The sequence below is a fragment of the Chlorocebus sabaeus genome, chromosome 16, assembly GCF_047675955.1.
Source record: "Chlorocebus sabaeus isolate Y175 chromosome 16, mChlSab1.0.hap1, whole genome shotgun sequence".
Classification (NCBI taxonomy): domain Eukaryota; kingdom Metazoa; phylum Chordata; class Mammalia; order Primates; family Cercopithecidae; genus Chlorocebus; species Chlorocebus sabaeus.
Window position 1 is genome coordinate 8,073,286 of NC_132919.1, and position 21,785 is coordinate 8,095,070.

Genomic DNA, 21,785 nt, shown 5'->3' on the forward strand with positions numbered 1-21,785 from the left:
CCTAATTCTGTGGTTGTGATTTTAGAGTACCTTCTGGTCTCATGGTACATTGATCAAGGATCTGCCTTAGGCCGGGCCCTTGGGAAACCTACAGGACTGACCCTAGCCTAGGGCCCTATAGCACAGGCACCCAGGGTCCTCACCTGGCCCTCCTCGTGCCTGGCACTTGCCTCCCCCTACCCCATCTTTGTGCTTGTGAACACCTCTAGGCATTCATATTGGACTTCCTGCAGGGCCCAGCCTTACTAAGACCATCATAGCTATGCTCTCTGCCTTGCTGCCAGCTCCCCAGTTTACTTCCTTTATAGACTGACTTTGGTATAATTTCTTTTGCTGGACCAGAAGCTCTTCTCTTCCAAATCACTTTCCACCTTTGGCCCTGGCGGCAAAGGGCTGAAATGATGATGAATGACTAGGAGTTCCTAGGAGGTGGACAACTAGGAGTCAGGAGGTCTGGGACCCCAGAGATGAGTACCAGTGAGAAATGCACCAGAGGGCTTCATTGCAGGTCAATGGGCCTGTCACCATCATCCCCACAGCGAGCAAGTCTTTTGTTCCCTTAGCTCCGGCCACAAAGTCAGAACCTAGGTGCTCAGGGCCACCTGTGAATACACATGCCTTGTCCCCAGTCAGAGGAAATATCAATAGTGCCGTGATTTCTTGTTTCCACAGTTTTGCCAAGGCAGGCTGGCACCAGAACACCAAAGGGAAATTATAGTGGCGTAGCGGTTTGTGAATCTGGAGTCCTTGGTTCAATCACAGGGCAAGTAGGGGGAGGAGCCAGGACCTAGGCCTTCAGGTTTTTAGCAAGGAAGGACTCTCAGGCCATCCTTGCAGTTCAGTTAACAGGAGGAAGCAAGGGCCCCCAGAGAGCTGGAGTGCTCTGACTCTCGGATGGAAAGGCAGGACAATCGGAGCCTGGGGTTCACGTGAGTCAGGAAAGGGAGCTCTCCACACTGGAATCGCTGTAGCCGAGGAGGTTCTGAGGTGGGAAGAGAAGAAAAACACACATCTCAGGCATGTGGCTTTTAGTTCCTACCCACCATTCTCCTCCCTAACTCCAGAAATTCCCCATCTGTCTCTCATCCCTCTTCCTCCCAGGGACCCATCTATCTGTATTACCATGATCCCCCCATCTCCAACCTTACCTAATGGGACGATCTTAGACGGTTTCCTTTCCAGCTCAAAAGAAAGCACAATAGGACGGAGGACAGAGGGGCTAGTACAAAGTGTCCAGAGGAACATGGTCATAGGCTCATCAACCCTGGTTGAGGACTAGAAAAAGAAGGTCAAGGTTAACTAGCTCCTAAATCCTCTGCCAAAAGCCCAGGAATCTGGGTATACTGAGTCCCTCCATCCCAGCCACATCACACCTCAAGCTGGGCTCCAGGCCCTGCAAACTGCAAGCCCACTCTGCCCGGCACTCGCACGGACTCCAGGAGGGAGGCCCACTCTGTAGGACACAGCCCTAGTGCTGCTGCTACATGGTGATTCCTACAGGTCACCACGGCTTCGGCAGTCCCGTCCTCCACCAGGAGCCTATGGGGAGCAGGAGGAAATACAAACGCCTACAGCAACCCAGTTTGCCAATACCCCGGACCCAACATGCCTCCCTCCCCACTGTTTGCAGTCTTTGGCTCAAAGATTTAGGAGCTTACCCTCATTCATTCGTTCCAAAAATATTCAGCAATTCTCATGAGCCAGGAATTATGCTAATGTAGAAATTGCAGATAGACAAAGTGGTCTAATAAGAAAATGGCACAATGGGTGCCTGCCTTGTGCTCTCACCTGATGGTGGCCTGGCTTACAGATGTCTGTGCAGGGCACGGGGGGCCCAGGCGACTGCACTTTCCCTGGGATGAAGACAGTGGTTGGAAAAGTCCTCTCGGTCCCATCGCATCTCTCTGGCACTCCATACCCAGTTCAGCCTGTTCCTTCCCTCCCTTACCTGGGGGCAGATGCTGGTACAGTAAGCACACACCCAGAAGAGCTGAAGGCTGAAGACGGAGACGATATGGCAAGAGGTAGTTGCCTGGAATGGGGACTGACCACCCTGCAGAAGTTGAGCCAGGTAGATGTAGGGCAGGGGAACGCTAAATAAATACAGAGAGACAGACACGGGGTCAAGAAACAGAACAGGCAAAGGGGTTCTGAAAGCAGGGTGGGTCTAGAAGGACATACAGGGCAACAGCATGGGGACAGCAGTGGGTTCCATGCACTCCTAGAAGCCCTATCTCCTGCCCCCATTTTAATTCCTGATCTCTGATAGTCACTGGTTATTTTTCGGGTTTGAACACCATGATGTTAGCCAAGAAATATTTGCATGTTAGACTGAAAAGCCTTCAAAAGCCTAGAACACTAAATGATTCTGGGTACAATGATAGGCACAGAGCATTTTTTATTTGGGGTAGAGGAGCTCCTCTGACTCAAAACATCTCGTTGGGATTGGAGAAGACTGTAGTGATGGCAAAATCTTCAGAACCAGGGACATGTGGGAGATGCAGATATGAAGCCAGGAAGTTTAGGGGTTGGGGTCTGGGCACTGACCTGATGGTGGTCTCAGGTGGAAAACTCAGGACCTGCACATAAGTGGATGACCGGAAACAACAATAAACATTGTGAGATCTGCAAGTGGAAGAGGAATAGTGAGTGACCAGGAAGACAAGGCAAACTGGGGTAGAAGCTGGGACTCAGAGATCAAACACCACAGACTGGCCACTCCCCCTGAGGGACATACCCTGGCCATGGCCCTACCAAAGCTAGGGGAAGACTAGGAGGAGGACCAGACTGCAATACCTCATGAGGGTACTGGGCACAAATGGCAGACTGATATATGGAAAGCTGTATGAAAGAGAAGGGGTCGCTGCAGCAAAGTTAACCAGGGATGAACATTCCAGAGAGCTACATCAGTAGCAAGAGGAGGCAGGTGACACTACACATCTTCACCTGGAAACCCTTTTCTCCAGCTGGCTAAAGTGGACCCGGGCTCCTGGAAGGAGTCCTAGTGAGGGAGGCAAGTGGGGGTCTTCGATATATATATCCAGGTGAGGGGGGAATTCACAGTCAGCAGTCTCAAGAGCAACGGTTAGCTTCACACACCTTCTCATGGCCCCCGTGTTCCCTACAGAAGGAAGGTGGGTGTTAGTAGGATCTGTGAAGTCCACAAAGGCCCATCACTCTATTTCATACTTTCCCCACAAAGGAAGGTTCATTACCCAGCTTCATCCAGAGAGAGGCCACAAGGGGTTCACACAGTGTCCGTGACAAAATCTCAGCGGAGAAGGACACCAACGAATCTGTGAGACTGGAAGGTCAGGGAAATACACTGTGAATGGAGGCATAAGAAAGCACAGAGTGGAGACAGTCAGATACAAGGCAGAAAATGGAACTAAAGTATCTGCTAGAATTTCATATATAAAGTCCTGAAAAGCCCTGAGCTCCGCCACACTGCACACTAAGAGAAACAAGGCCTATGGGAAAAAGAGGGTTGTGGCAGATCATTCGAAACCCGCACAAGGTGGCTCACGCCCCTAAATCCCAGCACTTGGGAGACTGAGGTGGGAGCTCAAGACCAGCCTGGCCAACATGGCAAAACCCTGTCTCTACTAAAAATACAAAAAAATTAGCTGGGCGTGGTGGCCATGCATCCCTATAATCCCAGCTACTTGGGAGGCTGAAGTGGGAGAATCCTTTCAACAGGGGAAATAGAGGTTTCAGTGAGCTGAGATCAGGCCATTGCACTCTGGCCTAGGCAACAGAGCAAGACTCTGTCTAAAAAAAAAATAACAAAAGAAATACCTACTGCAAAAGAAAATGAAGTCTTCACCAAACCCAGCTAGCTTGCGAGAAGAAAAAGTGGCCAAATTAACCAGAGGGGCTTGGTGGACATTTACTTGTCACTGAGCAGGTCGGTCAGTGAGGATTCAGGCAATGCCTTGTTTGCATCCAGCACATCTTGGATGTCCTGAGAGCTTTCAAGCTCCAGAGTCCAGTTGTCCTGGACAGTGAGGCAGGATGCACAGCCAGCCAACTCCAGAGGACGCCGAGATATGCAGGATGAACCATCCTTCTCAAACAACATTGGTGTCTGCACAGAAATGGGAAAACGACTGCCTGTGAGTGTGTGCTAGTCCAGTGGGAGGTTCACAAAATATTCTGACCCAATTTTGTTCTTTCTGGAACATGGAGAAGGAAGTGTGTCAACACACACAGGCTTTCTGGTATATCTAAGTCCAGCCTTCTTCCAGAAGGCCTAGAGAGTGACCAGGCACTGGCATGCCCTCTTTAGACCCCAACCCCAAAAAAGTTTTCTGGGGAAAGGAATGATGAAGTAGGGCACTCACAGGGGGGCCAGGAGCTACAAGTCGGTACACTTGCCCCGGGTGCAAGAACTCAAACCAGCGGACTGAAGCGCCAAAGAAAATGAGGTGAACCTGTGAGGATGGAGAGCAAAGTGCTGGGGTCCCAGCCAGAGACTCAGGGCACAGGTCAGGTCCTGGGTCCCTGGAGTCCCAGTTTACCTTCTGATCCTTGTCGTCATTTCCCTGGGGCTCGGGTAGCCCCCATCCAGTCCCCTCCTTCCTCTGGGTGCCCCCAAGCCAGCTCCCCAACACACAGAAACTGAGGGTGGGCTTGGGCACCTCTGGACTTGCTCCTGGAGAGACACAAAAATTCCGCTTCATGAGGGCCTCCTTGTGGCAGAGCAAGAAGAGTCGGCTCTGTCCTAGGTGGGATCCCTCCGGGCTGGTGGGATCTGTCTGAGGTATTGAGGGTGTTGCTGAATGAAGGGAGGGCCTGGGCACAGGCAGGATCAGGGCATCAGCCAGAAAGAACTGGACATAGACTCTGTTGGGAGAGACAAGAAATAGATTTCTTAGTGATGCAGGCATTGGGTATTTTGGTCCCCCGAGTCCCACTCCTTTCACCAGGCCCTTCCTTCCCCCCAGACTCAGGACAACCATGACCCCAAGCAGCCAACCTGGCCTGCTGCTTCTGGATGAAGCCTGGCATGCTCAGCTCCTTCCAGGAAGGGAAGCTGCTTCTCACGTCCCTCTCTATGATCAACTGAAACCTCTCTGCCCTCACCAGGCAGCCTAGAGGAAGAAAGTTTTCTATCTTGACAAGAAAGGAGACCTGTGGGGTGGGTTGCGAGGCAGACCATCCTACCGGTCTCACTGCCCATCCCAGGCCAGAGCTGCTGCCCTAACATGACATGAAAGCCCACACCTGACCCCCACCTTAGAGGGGTGACACCTTCTCTCCAAACTAAGAATGTAGGAGACACACTTGTAATCCTGGAGTGCATGTTAGGAGCTATGGTGGAGAAATGCGTGCTGGAAATTCTGGCTAGGGGTCCTCTTGCTCCTGCTCTCCGCCTGCCATACCAGTCTCCCAGAAGTTGTTGATTGACATGTGTCACTTCAGCATCTCTAGTAAATCCCAGCAGACTTTTCCTCCCAGGATCCCCTGGTTGTGAGAACCACCACCCCACCACCATCTTCCTTCCACATCTGAACTCCAAACCTATCAGCCGTGGGTCACTGAGGGGTTGAGAGTGCTTGGCCAGGAGCAGGCAGGGCAGGGAGCCACTTTGGTCCCGAAGTTGCAGACAACCTTTATGAGACGAAGCTACCAGAACCCCAAGTAAAACCTGCAAGAAGATGAAGGTTGAGTTACCAAATGTTTATTCAGCAAATACTGAGCATCTACTATTTGCCAGATGCTGTATTACATGGTAAAGCTACAAAGTGAACAAAAAAGACATGTCTCTGATTCCAAAGAACTTATATTCAAGTGAGGAAGACAAACATAAAAAAACACACATGCATTCGCACATTTTGTAGAAGAGAAAGGGTACAAATAGAGGTTACAGGTAAGAGGCCATGCGGGATCTCATAGGACACAATGAGACGTTTGATTTTACTTTATATGCACTGGGAGAGGCATGCAAAGAATTTAAGCTGGGCACAGTGGCTCACGCCTGTAATCCTAGCACTTTGGGAGGCCAAGGCAGAAGGATCATTTGAGCTCAGGAGGTGGAAATCAGCCTGGCAACATAGAGAGACCCCACCTCTAAAAATCAAAAAATGTAAAAATTAACCCAGGCTGGGTGCAGTGGCTCATGCCTGTAATCCCAGCACTTTGGGAGGCTGAGGCAGGCAGATCACTCAAGTCCAAGAATTCAAGACCAGCCCGGGAAACATGGCAAAATCCCATCTCTACAAAAACACAAAAATTAGCTGGACGTGGTGATGGATGCCCATAGTCCCAGCTACTCGGGAGGCTGAGATGGGAGGACTGCTTGAGCCCAGGAGGCAAGGTTGCAGTGAGCCAAGATAGAGCCACTGCACTCTAGCCTGGGTGACAAAGCAAGACCCTGTTCCAAAAAAATAAAAAAAGAAAATTGGCCAGGGATGGTGGTGAACGCCCGTAGTCTCAGCTACTTGGGAGGCTGAGGTGGGAGGATCACTTGAACCTGGGAGGTCGAGGCTGCAACGAGCCATGATCGTGCCAATGCACTCTAGCCTGGGCTACAGAGCAAGATCCTGTCTTGAAAAAAAGGATTTAAACAAGAGAGTTCTGTAATACAAGTTTCACTTTTTTTTAACTTCCTTTTTTTTCCTGAGTCGTGCTCTGTTGCCCAGGTTAGAGTGCAGTGGTGTGATCTTGGCTCACTACATCCTTGATCTCTCAGGCGCAAGCGGTCCTACCTCAGCCTCCTGAGTAGCTGGGACCCTAGGCACGTGCCACCACACCTAATTAAAACAAAATTTTTGTAGCAACAAGGTCTCTACCCAGGCTGGTCTCAAACTCCTGGGCTCCAGTGATCCTCATGCCTTAGCCTCCCAAAGCGTTGGGATCACAGCCATGAGTCACTGTGCCTGGCATATCCTCCCTTTCTAGTTGCTGCAGAGAGAATGAACTGGAGGGGCCAACAACAGATGAAGTGGTCTGCTTAGAAGGCTAGTGTAGTCAAAATGACAAAAAAAATGATAGTAACCGAGACTAGGGTCGTGGCAACAAGCATGACAAAAAAAGGAAGTCCCCTGAGTCCTGCAAGGGTCCCACTTGCCTGGGCTGGGTGGAAGGCAGAGGGCAGCAGACAGAGCCAGGACCAAGCCAGGCGGCGATTGAGTTGGCAGCTGGACAGGTGGGAGGCCTCCGGGAGGGGCAGAAGGGCCTTAGGGTCAAAGGAGGCCCAGGCCTTATGCTGTCCTTCCTCTTTCAGGGTGGCCAGAGTGGGGAAGGAGGAGGGAGTCTGCAGCCGAGTGTACTGTCAAGGAGGGAAGAGAAATCGGGTGTGTGTCCCGTGGGCCCCAGGTGTCCTCTGGTGTTCTGCCACCATCCTTCCCCCACATGCTCATACTTTCCAGAGGGGACAGTGATGTGGCTCTTCAAGGATCTCACTGTGTGGATTCCGAACAGGGCTGCCTGGCGGAGCTAGAACATCCAGGGTAGGAGCCAGGAGTTGCAGTCCCAGGCCGGGGCTCCCAGGAGAGGAATGCTGCAGGAACTGGTGGTGTCTCAGCACATGGGGACACAGCCTTGGCCAGGAAAAGCAGCGCAGTCACTTCCCCTGAAGAGCCTGTCTCTTCAAGAATCCCGCTGTCCTTGCCAAGGAAGTGTGCTACTCCCACTGCCTCCCCGCCCTGGGCCCTCAGCCTCCTCACTTGCAGGCCAGCTCCTCCAGTGCCTTGGTAGCCCACAGGTAGAGGGGAAGTCCTAACTGACGTTCCCACACCAACTGCTCATACAGCGAGGCCCCGTAGGCTTGACGGGATGAGTGAGTTCCAGGCTTCTGACGAGAGAAGCTTTGAAGCAGAACGGCGCCACGGAGGCAGGGGGTGAGCACTGGCCTTCTTGTCCCCCCACCCACTGACTGGAGCAGGTGAACATCCTGGAGCTGGGGGAAAGCAGAGAAAATGAAAAAGTGGAGATGAAGCCCCCAACTCAATGAACCCAGGAAATGTTCACTGCACCTTGCCACTGCCTGGGTTCCAGGAAGAAGGAAAACAATTTCTCCCACGTGGGCTGGCCTTGCTTTCCATTACAACCCATTCCCACTGCGGTCAGCCTTCATCTCCCATGAGCTCCACTCTGTCTTGCTGTGGGCTGGGTGGCTCCAGGATGAACAGACATGGCTGAGGCTTCTCACCAGGTCGCCTGAGATCATCCCGGCCCCAGACCTGTGCTTCAGCCATCTACTCCTCCAGGTGAAAGGCCCTTCTGTACAGGAGATGCTCTGGCCACAACTCCTCACAGTGCCCAAGACTCTGCTCCTTTTTGATGTAAACTTCCGTCCAAGTTATCCTTAACAAAAGTGGCCCCCAACACACACTTTTTATTTCTCTATGTCTAGATAACCACCCTGCTGCAGAAAAGGAGCCCATGAAGCTAAGAGAAGCTGCAGAGGTCTCTTTTCGTTATCAGCCCTGATCTCACATACCTGCAGACACACTCCTGGTCGCATCACCCGCCTGAGGCCACGGAACTGCTGGTAGGCAAGGCAGAGCCCCAGCTGCCCATCCAGCTCATAGAGACCAGCGGGCTCATTCAACACGCCAGTGACTGCTCCCTGCAAACAGGCCGAGGTCCAGTTGACCGCTACTTTCTTCCTCTTTGAAGACCCCCATTTCCGGCCCCTCAAGCTCTAGGATCGCTCCCTGTGCTCACCGAATAGGATAGGAGTCTAGAATACCGGACAAGACCTTTTGGATCCTTCTCGTCCTCAGAAACGCTGGGCATGGGGAGTGGTTTGGGATCAGCCTCTAAGAGGGGTCCTTCCAGCTCCAGTTCCAGCTCCTGCACACATTCTGGTTTCAGCAGCAACAAACGGGAGGACTGACTGGTCATCCAAACATGGTGGCGCTGACCACGGATCTTGGACACTCGCAGTTCTGTCAGCACATAGGCTGTACCAGGCCGAAGGGCTCTGTGCCACACCAGCTGGGCAGGGACCTGGCTTGTGCAGAGACAGGCAATGTGGCACAAGAGACCCCAACACTGCTGCTCTGCCAGAGTCCCTTTCCCTCACGATTTAAACTCAGAGACCTGCCCCCTGTGAATCTCTCCTCACTTCTCCATCTTCCTTATGTCTGCCAACTAAACCTTAGCGTCTCTCCTCTCTCACAGGAGATGCCAAATATTTCCTAACCACTTCCTCAACATATAAACCATCCCTAAAACTTCCTTCAAAATACATAAATATTCCATTGAGAAAAGTGTGCCCTATCCCACCCCATAACACACAAACAACATTCATTCATGTAATCCATATGTACTGAGTAGATATGTATCCAGTATTGGGACTGATATCAAGGGAAGTATGACAAACTGTTCTTTTCCAACATACTGAGACCCTATTTCTACAAAATACACATATTTTAAAATTTTTTATAAAAAGGAAAAGAAACATTATTCAGATACTTATATGTCATAAAACAATGGTTAGAATAAAAATTAATGAGTTACAATTTCTACCTTGGGTACTATGCTCAGTACCTGGGTAAAAGGATCGATCATACCCCAAACCTCAGAATCACAAAATATCCCCAGCTAATAAACAAGCACATGCACCTGAGTCTAAAAGCTGAAATGATGAAAATTAAATTGTACCAGTTGATGCAAAAAGAGTCAACAGTAAGTACCAAGTTGTTGTTTTTTTTTAATGCCTGTATTCAATGTCTCAATGGTATTAAGATGAGCGATTTCTTTGGTCATCTTCCACAAGTGAGTGTGGCAGTTTTTTAAAAGGTCACATACAATCTAAGAGCTGTGTGCTCAAGTGAATTGCAAAGCGGAAAGTCTATTTCCTCTATGCACAAACATTTCCTGGAATCTTCTCCCAACAGCGCTATTCCAGAAAACAGCTTTCCCCAGCTGTCCTCCTTTCCTACATGGCTTCTCCTACGATGTTATCTTTCCTACTGAAAGTTCTAACACCCTTCCCCACTTCCATGGCTGAAATGACCCCAATCCTCACCTGCACGATGACAGACACGTGGGTGACAGCTGGGTGTGATCTACCAAGAGACAGGATGAAGTAAGCTTTCTGCTTACTTTTCACCAGAGCACTCAATCGAACCAGATTCCCAGCCAGGTTTCGCTGCACACCTCTGAGCTTGTTTCTAAGAAGGAAGAAAAAGCCCTGTAATCCCAGCTACTCAGGAGGCTGAGGGAGGAGAATCACTTGAACCTGGAAGGCAGAGGTTGCAGTGAGCTGAGATCACACCATTGAACTCCAGCCTGGGCAGCAAGAGGGAAACTCCGTCTCAAAAAAAGAAAAAAAAAAAAAGAAGCAGTCATCTTTATTTCTCTTCTTTTTCCCTATAAATGCTGTCCCTTCCACAGTAAAGAATAACCTGGTAGTGATACAAAATGTCCACAGCCCAAAGCTAGGTATGCTAAAAACCTTCAAAATTCTCTTGCCCCCATCAGATAAGGCACAGATCCCCCGAAAAACCCTTCTCTTTACCTTCTTAATATTCAAAGCCCACAATTCCCTTGATTTGGAACATTCCGTCTATATTACTATCAATGCCCTTCTTTCTCTCCCTCCACTGACCCACCATCAGTCTCCAATTTCACAGTGCCCCCGCCATGCCTAAAGGGGGAAATTACCTGAGCCTGAGCAGGCGGGAAGCACTCTCTGGGTAGAGGACAGGGATAGGAGTGAGCGAGCCAGGACTGACGGTCAAAGGAAACACTGGCACAGGGGCATCCCACAGCTCCAAGTGCCCCTCCCCTGAGGAATCCCACCTGGCAGGAGGGAGGTAACTCCAATGGGGGAACAGAAAAAGATGGCCCAACCAAGAAAGGTCCAGGTCGATGAGCTAAAAAAGACCAAGAGCAAGGGTTAATCAGGACCTTAGCACCCTATCCACCCACCTCCCCGCCTGTTTCCTCAGAGACTTAATTGTCTTGATCCTTGGACACCATTCTTGTTAGGATCTGAGGCATCTGACCTCCACCTTCCACTCACCTCACAGCTCAGGACGCCAGTGTTATCTCTCACATAGAGGCTTCCGTTCCTGCACTCTTGTTCCAAATCCCCCAGTAGGTCTGTTAGTGTCCCTAAAAGCAACAGCTGCTCTCGGGGCAGGGGGCTCCCATTTGGTCCAGCCTCTTGGGCCCAGGCCTGGTATGCACTACTGCTCCAGGACAGATGGCTACAGCATGGGAGATGCTGGTGAGTCTTGAGGTCCTGTACTGAGACGAAGCTGTAGAGTGAAGGGAACAGAGGTCCTGCAAAGACAGGTCCAAGCCTAGTAGGTAAACCTCAACCCTGACAAACCCTCAAGAGCCCAAGGAAAGGTTGCAGGGGAACATGGACTAAGAGGTGAGTTTGATTAAAGGGGTAAAACCTGGGGCTAAAGGCCTAAGAAAATAAGGATGCAGGCGGGCACAGTGGCTTGAATCTGTAATCTTAGCACTTGGAGAGGCCGAGGTGGGTGGATCACCTGAGGTCAGGAGTTTGAGACCAGCCTGGCCAACATAGTGAAACCCCATCTCTACTAAAAATACAAAAAATTAGCTGGGCATGGTGGTGGGCACCTGTAACCCCAGCTTCTTGGGATGCTGAGGCAGGAGAATTGCTTGAACCCAGGAGATGGAGGTTGCAGTAAGCTGAGATCAAGCCATTGCACTCCAGCTTGGGCAACAGAGTGAGACTCTGTCTCAAAAAAAAAAAAAGGAAAAAGAAAGTAAGGATGGGACCTGAGTCCAATTCTGTGCCGAACAGTATCTTCCACAAGATGGTGCCAGGGAGAGGACCCAGAGAAATGAAATAGGAATGCATGAGTGGCCTGAGGAAATGAATGTGTGGGGAGAACACTTTGTAAATAACAAAGGCAATTCTCTTGAAAGCATCTCAGCTCTTAGCTCCAGAGAGAACTTAATGGGACCATTTAGACATCTAAGGGTCCAACTACAATGACGTCAGCCAGCCAAGTTCCTTTCTAGTCTAGAATAGCACAGTACTAGAGACTAGGGGGGAAGCTGAGGCTGAGATGTGGGTGTTGGATGTGATACAAATAATAGTTAAATTATTAAAGTTGTGATAAATTCACTTTTCTGTAATACCATTATTCTCACTTGCTTGCATTCCCCTGATTTATTTATTTATTTATTTATTTATTTATTTATTTATTTATTTATTTTGAGACAGAGTCTCACCCTTTCACCCAGGCTGGAGGGAAATCAAGACCGAAACTTTGAACCTTCTCCAGAGGGGGTTTCACCATGTTGGCCAGGCTGGTCTCGAACTCCTGACCTCAGGTGATCCATCTGCCTCAGCCTCCCAAAGTGCTGGGATTACAGGAATGAGCCACTGTGCCCGGCCCCCATGACTTTTTTTCAGTGGAAATGAAAAGGATCGAGTTATAAACCATCACAATTAATCCTCCCTGTTGGACTCAAGAACATTATGCACAAATGACTATTAAAGAGAGAGAGGCCGGGCGCGGTGGCTCAAGCCTGTAATCCCAGCACTTTGAGAGGCCGAGACGGGTGGATCACGAGGTCAGGAGATCGAGACCATCCTGGCTAAAACGGTGAAACTCCGTCTCTACTAAAAAATACAAAAAACTAGCCGGGCGAGGTGGCGGGTGCCTGTAGTCCCAGCTACTCGGGAGGCTGAGCCAGGAGAATGGCGTAAACCCAGGAGACGGAGCTTGCAGTGAGCTAAGATCCGGCCACTGCACTCCAGCCTGGGCAACAGAGCGAGACTCCATCTCAAAAAAAAAAAAATTAAAAAAAAAATAAATAGAGAGAGAGAATGGGCCAGGCGCAGGGGCTCATGCCTGTAATTCCAGCACTTTGGGAGGCCGAGGTGGGCGGATCATGAGGTCAGGAGATCGAGACCATCCTGGCGAACATGGTGAAACCCCATCTCTACTAAAAATACAAAAACATTAGCCAGGTGTGGTGGCAGGCGCCTGTAGTCCCAGCTTCTAGGGAGGCTGAGGCAGGAGAATGGCGTGAACCCGGGAGGTGGCAGAGGTTGCAGTGAGCGGAGATCGCGCCACTGCACTCCAGCCTGGGCGACAGAGCGAGACTCCGTCTCAAAAACAAAAACAAAAAAAAAAAAAGGGAGAGAGAATGCTGTTCTAGAAGGCCACTCCCCTTCCGCATCTGGTCTCTTTCCCTAATGGCTTTGGAGAAGACACAGGGCAAAGACAGAAACTAACACATGTTGGTCCCTGCTGTCTACACTATACTATACGGAGTCTGGTCAGGCTCAATATTGAATTTTCTTCTCCCCAAAACTCTGTAAACATCATCAATGGGGAAAGTCAGAGGCTCAGTACACAGAGGCATGGGTGGCAAAGCCAGGCGTGTCTCATTCAAAAGTCCATGTTCTTTCTCTGTGTTTTCCTACTTATCTGAAGGTCCAAGAAAAAGCAACCAGAGAGAACTGTCTCCTTTTTTTTTTTGAGACAGAGTCTTGCTGTGTCGCCCAGGCTGGAGTGTAGTGACGTGATCTCAGCTCACTGCAACCTCCATCTCCTGGGTTCAAGCAATTCTCCTGCCTCAGCATCCCAAGAAGCTGGGATTACAGGCGCCCACCACCATGCCTGGCTAATTTTTTGTATTTTTAGTAGACGAGGTTTCACCATGCTGGCCAGGCTGGTCTCGAACTCCTGACCTCGTGATCCGCCCGTCTCAGTCTCCCAAAGTGTCAGGATTACAGGTGTGAGCCACCGTACCCAGCCAAAAAAAGTAATCTTAAGTGTTACGGACGTGGACAAGAATTATAGGAAAAGAAAGGAAAAACAGTCCAGTGAAATAAAATGATAAAAAGGAAAAAAAATAACCCGTGTACGAGTACCCTCAGAAATTACTTTGGAATTAGGCCAAGCACAGTGGCTCATGCCTGTAATCCCAGCACTCGGGGAGGCCGAGGAGGGAGGATCACCTGAGGTTAGGAGTTTGAGATCACCCTGGCCAACATGGTGAAACCCCGTCTCTACCAAAAATACAAAATTAGCCAGGCATGCTGGCAAGCGCCTGTAATCCCAGCTACTTGGAAGGCTGAGGCAGGAGAATTGCTTGAATCCGGGAGGCAGAGGTTGCAGTGAGCAGAGATCGCGACACTGCACTCCAGCCTGGGTCACTATACTCCAGCCTGGGCAAGAGCGAAACTCCGTCTCAAAAAAAAAAAAAATTTATTTTGGAATTAACAAAACAAAAATATCATTTAATACCTACCAAATAGGCAAAAATAAATAAAAATAATTTTTAACCAAGGTAAACACAGGCTCAAGATATGCATATACACTATCGGCCGGGCACGGTGGCTCATGCCTGTAATCCCAGCAGTTTGGGAGGCTGAGGTGGGCAGATCACCTGAGGTCAGTAGTTTGAGACCAGCCTGGCCAACATGGCAAAACCCCATCTCTGCAAAAATACAAAAATTAGCCAGGTGTGATGGCAGGCATCTGTAATCCCAGCATCTTGGAAGGCTGAGACAGAAGAATCACTTGAACCTGGGAGGTGGAACTTGCGGTGAGCTGAGATGATGCCATTGCACTCCAGCCTGGGTCACAGGGTGAGACTCCGTCTCAAAAAACAAAAAACAAACAAACAACCACAAACAAAAAAAGAAGTATAACGTTAAGCACAAAAAGCAAGTAGGGGCTTGGGGTAATGGTTCACACCTATAACCCCAGCACTCTGGAAGACTGAGATGGCGGATCACCTGAGGTCAGGAATTTGAGACCAGCATGGTCAATGTGGTGAAACCCTGTCTCTACTAAAAAATACAAAAATTAAGTTGCATCTGGGGTGCCTTTAGGATTCGGCACCATGGCGGAAGAAGACACTGAGACCAAAATCAAGAACTACAAGACTGCCCCTTTTGACAGCCGCTTCCCCAACCAGAACCAGACCAGGAACTGCTGGCAGAACTACCTGGACTTCCACTGCTGTCAGAAGGCAATGACCACTAAAAGGAGGCGCTATCTCTGTGTGCGAATGGTACCAGTGTGTGTACCAGTCCCTCTGCCCCACATCCTGGGTCATAGACTGGGACGACCAACGGGCGGAAGGTACGTTTCCTGGGAAGATCTGAACTGGCTGCACCTCCCTCTCCTCTGTTCTCCGTCCTTCTCCCAGGATGGTGAAGGGGGACCTAGTACCCAGTGACCCCCACCCTGGGATCCTAAATCATCTCTTACTGCTAATAAAAACTCATTGGAAAAGTGAAAACAAACAAACAAACAAACAAAAATTAGCTGGTATTGTGGCGCACAGTTCCAGCTACTCAAGAGGCAGGATAATCACTGAAACCCAGGAGGCAGAGGTTGCAGTGGGCCGAGATCGTGCCACTGCACTCCGGCCTGGGCAACAGAATGAGACTCCGTCTTAAAAAAAAAAAAAAAGCAGGCCAGGCACAGTGGCTCATGCCTATAATACCCTGGGAGGCCACGGTAGGAAGACTGCTTGAGCCTAGGGGTTCAAGACCAGTGTGGCATGCACCTGTGGTCCTAGTTATGTGGGAGGCTGAGGCAGGAGAACTGCTTGAGCCCAGGAGGTAAAGTCTGTGAGCCATGTTTGGACCATTGCACTAGAGCGAGACCCTGTCTCAAAAAAAAAAAAGAAAAACAAATTGCAGAGGGTATTTAAATAGGGTATGGTAACATTTATTTAAGGTCTACATGTGTGCAAAACTCTACATTATATTGCTTAAGGATAGATGCATATGTAGTAAAAATATTAAAATATTTATTGGAATAATATATCCCACCTACAAGATAGTGATTACTTTTTTTTTTATATGGAGTTTTGCTCTTGTCACCCAGCTGCAGTGCAATGGTGCAATCTAAGCTCACTGCAACCTCTGCCTCCCAGGGTCAAGCGATTCTCCTGCCTCAGCCTCCCGAGTAGCTGGGGATTTTACAGGCGACCACCACCATGCTCGGCTAATTTTTGTATTTTTTTTTAGTAGAGACGGTGTTCCACCATGTTGGCCAGGCTGGTCTCCAACTGCTGACCTCAGGTGATCCACCCGCCTCGGCCTCCCAAAGTGTTGGGATTACAGGTGTGAGCCACTGTGCCTGGCTGATAGTGATTACTTCTATGAGGCGATAAATAGGCTTCTTTTGCAGGACTTGTCATAGCCTCTAATATGTTAATAAACCCTATGACTCTCCCAGCGAAGTTTTATCATATTCAATTTCCCTCACACTTACTTAGCTATGAACCCCTTTTATTGTGCTTTACTAACATTGCCTAGAACACTTTTGGAAATGATAGTGTAGAAAAAAAATGTGTATATATACATATATATACACACATATACACACACATATGTATACGCACATATATGTATATATGCATATATATACACACACATACATACACACCCCCCCCCCTCGGAAGCCCTAAAACTGACATCTTAAACACAATGATCTGCACTTGGTAATGTCAAACAGCTCTCTGTATCTTTGTTTCTTAATACACAAACTAAAGATAATGCTAGCCTCTTTTCCCACTTTGAGAGTTCTTTTTCCAAATTTTCCTTCTCTCTTCCCCTCTTCTTCTCCTTTTCTTTAATCTTAAGCCAATTCGGGAGAACTTTAGGAAAAGGAAAGCTTGATAGTGTTAGAACGGAAAAGCTCTGCAGAAGGGGTATGTGTAGACTACCTTGTCCTCTGCTCACTCTCTCACTTGCCCTTTTTCTAACTACAGAACCTTACTTTTCAATCATGAATTCAGTACCCGCCCCTGCCCAGTCCCCACAACCGCCACCTCTCCTTACCTATAGCTGAGGGGCAGTGTAGAACCTTGATTCCTTCCCTGGGACAACCAGACAGTCTTCACACAATCAATTACCAATGGAGTCAACTGGACATGAGGCTGCTTGACAGCTGGACACAGGGTCTTTTGGATGAAGACCTGAGCATCCTCAAGCCAGGCTTGTTCCTGAGGAAAGTGAATTTAGTTAAATCCTCTTGACTATCCAGCCCACCAAAGAAACTTGGGAAGAATAAAGGACTAGAAAAAAATATCCTGGCCGGGTGCAGTGGCTCATGCCTGTAATCCCAGCACTTTGGGAGGCTGAGGCAGGCAGATCACCTGAGGTTGGGAGTTCAAGACCAGCCTGACCAACATGGTGAAACCCTGTCTCTACTAAAAACACAAAATTAGCCAGGGGTAGTGGTGCACACCTGTAATCCCAGCTACTTGGGAGGCTGAGACAGGAGAATTGCTTGAACCCAGTAGGCAGAGGTTGTGGTGAGCCAAGATTAAGCCATTGCACTCCAGCCTGGGCAACAAGAGCGAAACTCCGTCTCAAAAAAAAAAAAAAAGAAAAGTATATCCAGAGGGCACATGAAATGAAGATCAAAAGTAAAGGAGTTTAGAACTTGAAGAAACCTTAAAAGTCTTAGTCCAGCCATACCATAGACAGCTGGCCATCCAGTTTTGGTCTTGTCCCTTTCTCTAACAAACTTGTACACATCCCATCTTACATGGAATCTGGTTCTAAAGTCAGTATGTTGAAAAGCAAGAATGGACAAAAACATTGTTGAACAATCCTTTAAATTGTTCATAAAGAAGAGGACAGGCTAGGTGCAGTGGCTCCTGCTTGTAATCCCAGCACGTTGGGAGGCCAAGGCGGGTGGATTGCTCGAGTCCAGGAGTTCAAGAACAGCCTGGACAACATGGCGAAATCATATCTCTACAAAAATACAAAAAGCCAGGTGTGGTGGCACACGCCTGTGGTTCCAGCTATTCGGGAGGCTGAGGTGTGAGGATCACCTGAGCCTGGAGCGGTTGAAACTTCAGTGAACCCGGATGGTGCCACTGCACTCTGGCCTGGGTGACAGAGTGAGACGCTGTCTCAAAAAAACCAAAACCAAAAATGAATAGGACATAGTGCCATACTATGTCTAAGTGCCTAATAGTGGACAGTACATAAAAAGGACATAGGCAGAGTATAATTTTTAATCATTTTTTTTATTCAAATGTATGCATTTCCCACAAGCTAAATATATGCAAGATACAACCTCACTTGATTTGTTTTCTGTTGTCTTTTCAGCAAAGGTGTGGGCTTCCTGAGGAGGATACGGACTATCTTTGTATACCTGACACAGATTCTGGACACATAGTTGCCATTATATGTAGGTAACTTTAGGAGAAAGGACCAGTTTGGCCTCCTCCCAGTGCCAGGCAGCTTTAACACACTTGGCAGTAGGTCCTTTATCCTTCTCTCTTAATGCTACTTCTAAGCCATTACAGCTCCTTCCCTGGTCCTCCAAGGCTCATATACTAACATCCTGGTCAATCTTTCACTTTTTTTTTTTTTTTTTTTGAGATGGAGTCTTGCTCTGTCGCCCAGGTTGGAGTGCTGTGGCGCGATGTCGGCTCACTGCAACCTCCGCCTCCCGGGTTCAAGTGATTCTCCTGTCTCAGCCTCCCAAGTAGCTGGGATTACAGGCGTCCACCACCATGCCCAGCTAATTTTTTATATTTTTAGTAGAGACGAAGTTTCACCATGTTGGCCAGGCTGGTTTCGAACTTCTGAACTCAAGTGATCTGCCCGCCTCGGCCTCCCAAAGTGCTAGGATTACACACGTGAGCCACCGCGCCCGGCCCTGCCCTTCACATTCTTCTAATCTTAAGGAGCTTGAAAAGAGCTAGAAAAGCCAGTCTTAACCTAAATGCCCATCAACAGTAGACTGGATAAAGAAAATGTGGTACATATACACCATGGAATACTACGCAACCATAAAAAAGAATGAGATCATGTCCTCTGCTACAACATGGATGCAGTTGGAGACCATCATCCTTAGCAAACTAACCCAAGAACACAAAACCAAATACTGCATGTTTGTTCCCACTTATAAGTGGGAGCTAAATAACAAGAACACATGAACACAAAGAGGGAAATAACAGACACTGGGGCCTACTTGAGGGTGGGAAGAGACAGATCAGAAAAAATACCCATCAAGTACTATGCTTAGTATAGGGGTGACGAAATAATCTCTATACCAAACCCCTGTGACATGAGGTTACCTACATAATAAACCTGCGCATGTCCCCCATATCTAAAATAAAAGTTAAAAGGAAAAAAAACAAGGTTTCAAGTTTTAGATGTCTTCAGCATCCTTATGGACAGTCCTACCACTGACCTTCAGCCCACCTCAGCCAAACACTCATTCAAGGTCAGAGTTGTAGAAACTACACCAAATCACCATTCAGAGTTGCCTCACCAGCATCATCAAAGTTCTGACTCTCACGCTTTTTGTCTTCCTCTCCCAGTATTCTTTTGTAGTTCCATTTCTCGGATGGCTTATCCTTTGCTTGGTGCGCTGAATACTATTGTCTCTCAAAGTGATCTCATGGCCATAAGGAGAAATTACCTAAGTTTTGTTAAAAAGGTAAATTCATGTTTTCATCTACTGAGTAAAAATGGAGCAGACTGGATGTGGTGGCTCTCGCCTGTAATCCCAGCACTTTGTGGGGCCAAGGTAGATCGCTTGAGCCCAGGAGTTCACCACTAGCCTGGGCAACAAGACAAAGACCCGTCTCTACAAAAAACAGAAAAATTAGCTGGGCATGCTGGCTTGTGCCTACTCAGGAGGCTGAGGTGAGAGGATCACCTGAGCCTGGGAAGGTTGAGACCAGCCTGGGCAACATGGTGAAACTCTGAAACAATTCAAAATTAGCTGGGTTAGCCGGGCATGGTAGCACAGCCAGTAGTCCCAGCTACTTGGGAGGCTGAGGTGGGAGTATTGCTTGAGCCCAGGGAGGTCGAGGCTGCGGTGAGCCGTGATGGTGCCACTGCACTCTAGCCTGGGTGACAGAGTTAAGACTTTGTCTCAAAAAAAAGAGGGAGAAAGACTCAGATTAATACAGGCTGAAGTTTAAGAACACAATATGCTTTCCCACAATTATCTCAACCACTGCATGGGTTTAACGGCCATGGCCAGATGATGATTGTTCCTGTATGTCTACTTTAGCTGAGATCTCATTCCTGAGCTTTAGTCTTATCCATCGGCCAGACTCTCCATGGCCAACCCACAGGCAGCACACACGCCCAATACTGAACCTTTCACAAAACCCTCTCCTGATCTAGAACTCTTCTGGTGTTATGTTCACTAACTTAGCAAACAGTACCCTTAACCAAATAGTTGTTCTATCCTGAAACCTAAGTGTCCTCCTTAACTCCTACCTTTCCCTACATAAGTCCCAGTCCTGGCTGGGTGCGGTGGCTCACGCATTTTGGGAGGCCAGCATTTTGGGAGGCCGAGGCGGGCAGATCACAAGGTCAGGACATCAAGACCATCCTGGCTAATATGGTGAAACCCCGTCTCTACTAAAAAAAAATAATAATAAAAATTAGCTGAGCATGGTGGCACGTGCCTGTATGCCTGTAATCCTAGCTGGGAGGCTGAGGCAGGAGAATCGCTTGAACCTGGGAGGCAGAGGTTGCAGTGAGTCGAGATCGTGTCATTGCACTTCAGCCTGGTGACAAAGCTAGACTCCGTCTCTCAAAAAAACAAAACAAAACAAAACAAAACAAAAAAAAAACAAACCCAATCCTTTAGATTGTATTTTCTTAACATCTTTTTATTTATTTATTTATTTATTTATTTATTTATTTATTTATTTGAGATGGAGTCTGGCTCTGCCGTCCAGGCTAGAGTGCAGTGGTGCGATCTCAGCTCACTGCCACCTCCACTTCCCAGGGTCAAGCGATTCTTCAGCCTCAGTTTCCCCAGCAGCTGGGATTACAGCTGGGATTACAGGCGTGTGCCACCACGCCCAGTTACCTTCATATTAAAGTCGCTGCTCAGCAAGAGGTACAAAACTGTCAGTTCTGACCCCTCCACCACCATTCAATTGAACTTTTGAGTTTTTCAGACACCTGCTCTATCCTCCTGCCTTTGAACATGTGTTTGCTTCCGTCCTGAAACCCCTTCCGGCGCATTTTTTTTTTTTTTTTTTTTTTTTTTTTTTTTTTGGCGGAGTGTCGCTCTGTTGCCCAGGCTGGCGTGCAGTGGCACAATCTCAGCTCACTGCGACCTCCGTCTCCCAGGTTCAAGCGATTCTCCTGCCTCAGCCTTCTTAGTAGCTGGGATTACAGGTACGCGCCACCATGCCCGGCTATTTTTTGTATTTTTAGTAGAGATGGAGTTTCACCATGTTGGTCAGGCTGGTCTCCAACTCCCGACCTCAAGTGATTCTCCCGCCTCGGCCTCCCAAAGTGCCGGGATTATAGGCGTGAGTCACCACACCCGGCCCCTTTCGGCGCTTTTTGCCTTCTACACGCACTTTGGATCTCAGACGCTTTTTCTTATTATGATTGCCCTTTTCCCCTGCAGCTCCGTCAAGGGTCTTCTCCAGGAACCCACAGCCCCATAGTTCCCCCATTAACCTGCTCCTGGTTTCCCACCGGGCTTAAACCCTAGAGAGTGCACGGAGGCCAGTTTAAGGCTCACAGTGGGCGCCGCGTGAATGAGGGAATAAACATTCGCAGAACCAGTAAGAGGCAGGAGCCGACCGACTCACAACCCCCTCACCCATAGTCCGGACGCGGCCAGCGAGCCCACAGAGACAAGGCAGAGGAAATAGGAAGAGAAAGAATATCTGTGACAAACAAGAAAAAAGGAACAAGGGACGAATAGCAGCACTCACGGAGGAAGACGCCTGAGCCCCGCCAGCCGCCATGATGCGCCGGAGCTCGGTCCCCGGGAGGTGCGGGTGCTCGTTTGGGCGGGGGGGGCGCTCGGTGACGTCACCGGTGGGCGGGTCTCGTCGCCACCTCTAGCTCCTTCTCG

General features: G+C 48.9%; 2 protein-coding genes across 2 annotated transcripts; one reads left to right on the top strand and one right to left on the bottom strand.

The window, feature by feature from the left end:
- Positions 1–478: 478 nt before the first annotated feature.
- CTC1 (CST telomere replication complex component 1) lies at positions 479–21,736 on the bottom strand. The gene is made up of 23 exons (XM_008010284.3): positions 21,643–21,736; positions 16,760–16,923; positions 10,982–11,219; positions 10,621–10,832; positions 9,983–10,127; positions 8,674–8,958; positions 8,447–8,575; positions 7,671–7,903; positions 7,367–7,544; positions 7,073–7,273; positions 5,524–5,650; positions 4,979–5,093; positions 4,521–4,845; positions 4,344–4,433; positions 3,894–4,087; positions 3,216–3,304; positions 2,947–3,121; positions 2,548–2,625; positions 1,949–2,093; positions 1,789–1,853; positions 1,374–1,539; positions 1,149–1,275; positions 479–982 (listed from the first exon to the last, which is right to left on the bottom strand). Exons 1-23 carry the CDS (start codon positions 21,673–21,675, stop codon positions 843–845), a joined length of 3,654 nt encoding a protein of 1,217 aa, XP_008008475.3. The 5' UTR covers positions 21,676–21,736; the 3' UTR covers positions 479–842.
- LOC103242353 (cytochrome c oxidase subunit 6B1) lies at positions 14,777–15,110 on the top strand. The gene is given in 2 exon segments (XM_008010283.3): positions 14,777–14,946; positions 14,948–15,110. Coding segments are annotated over 2 exon segments (264 nt in total). The 5' UTR covers positions 14,777–14,805; the 3' UTR covers positions 15,071–15,110.
- Positions 21,737–21,785: the final 49 nt, after the last annotated feature.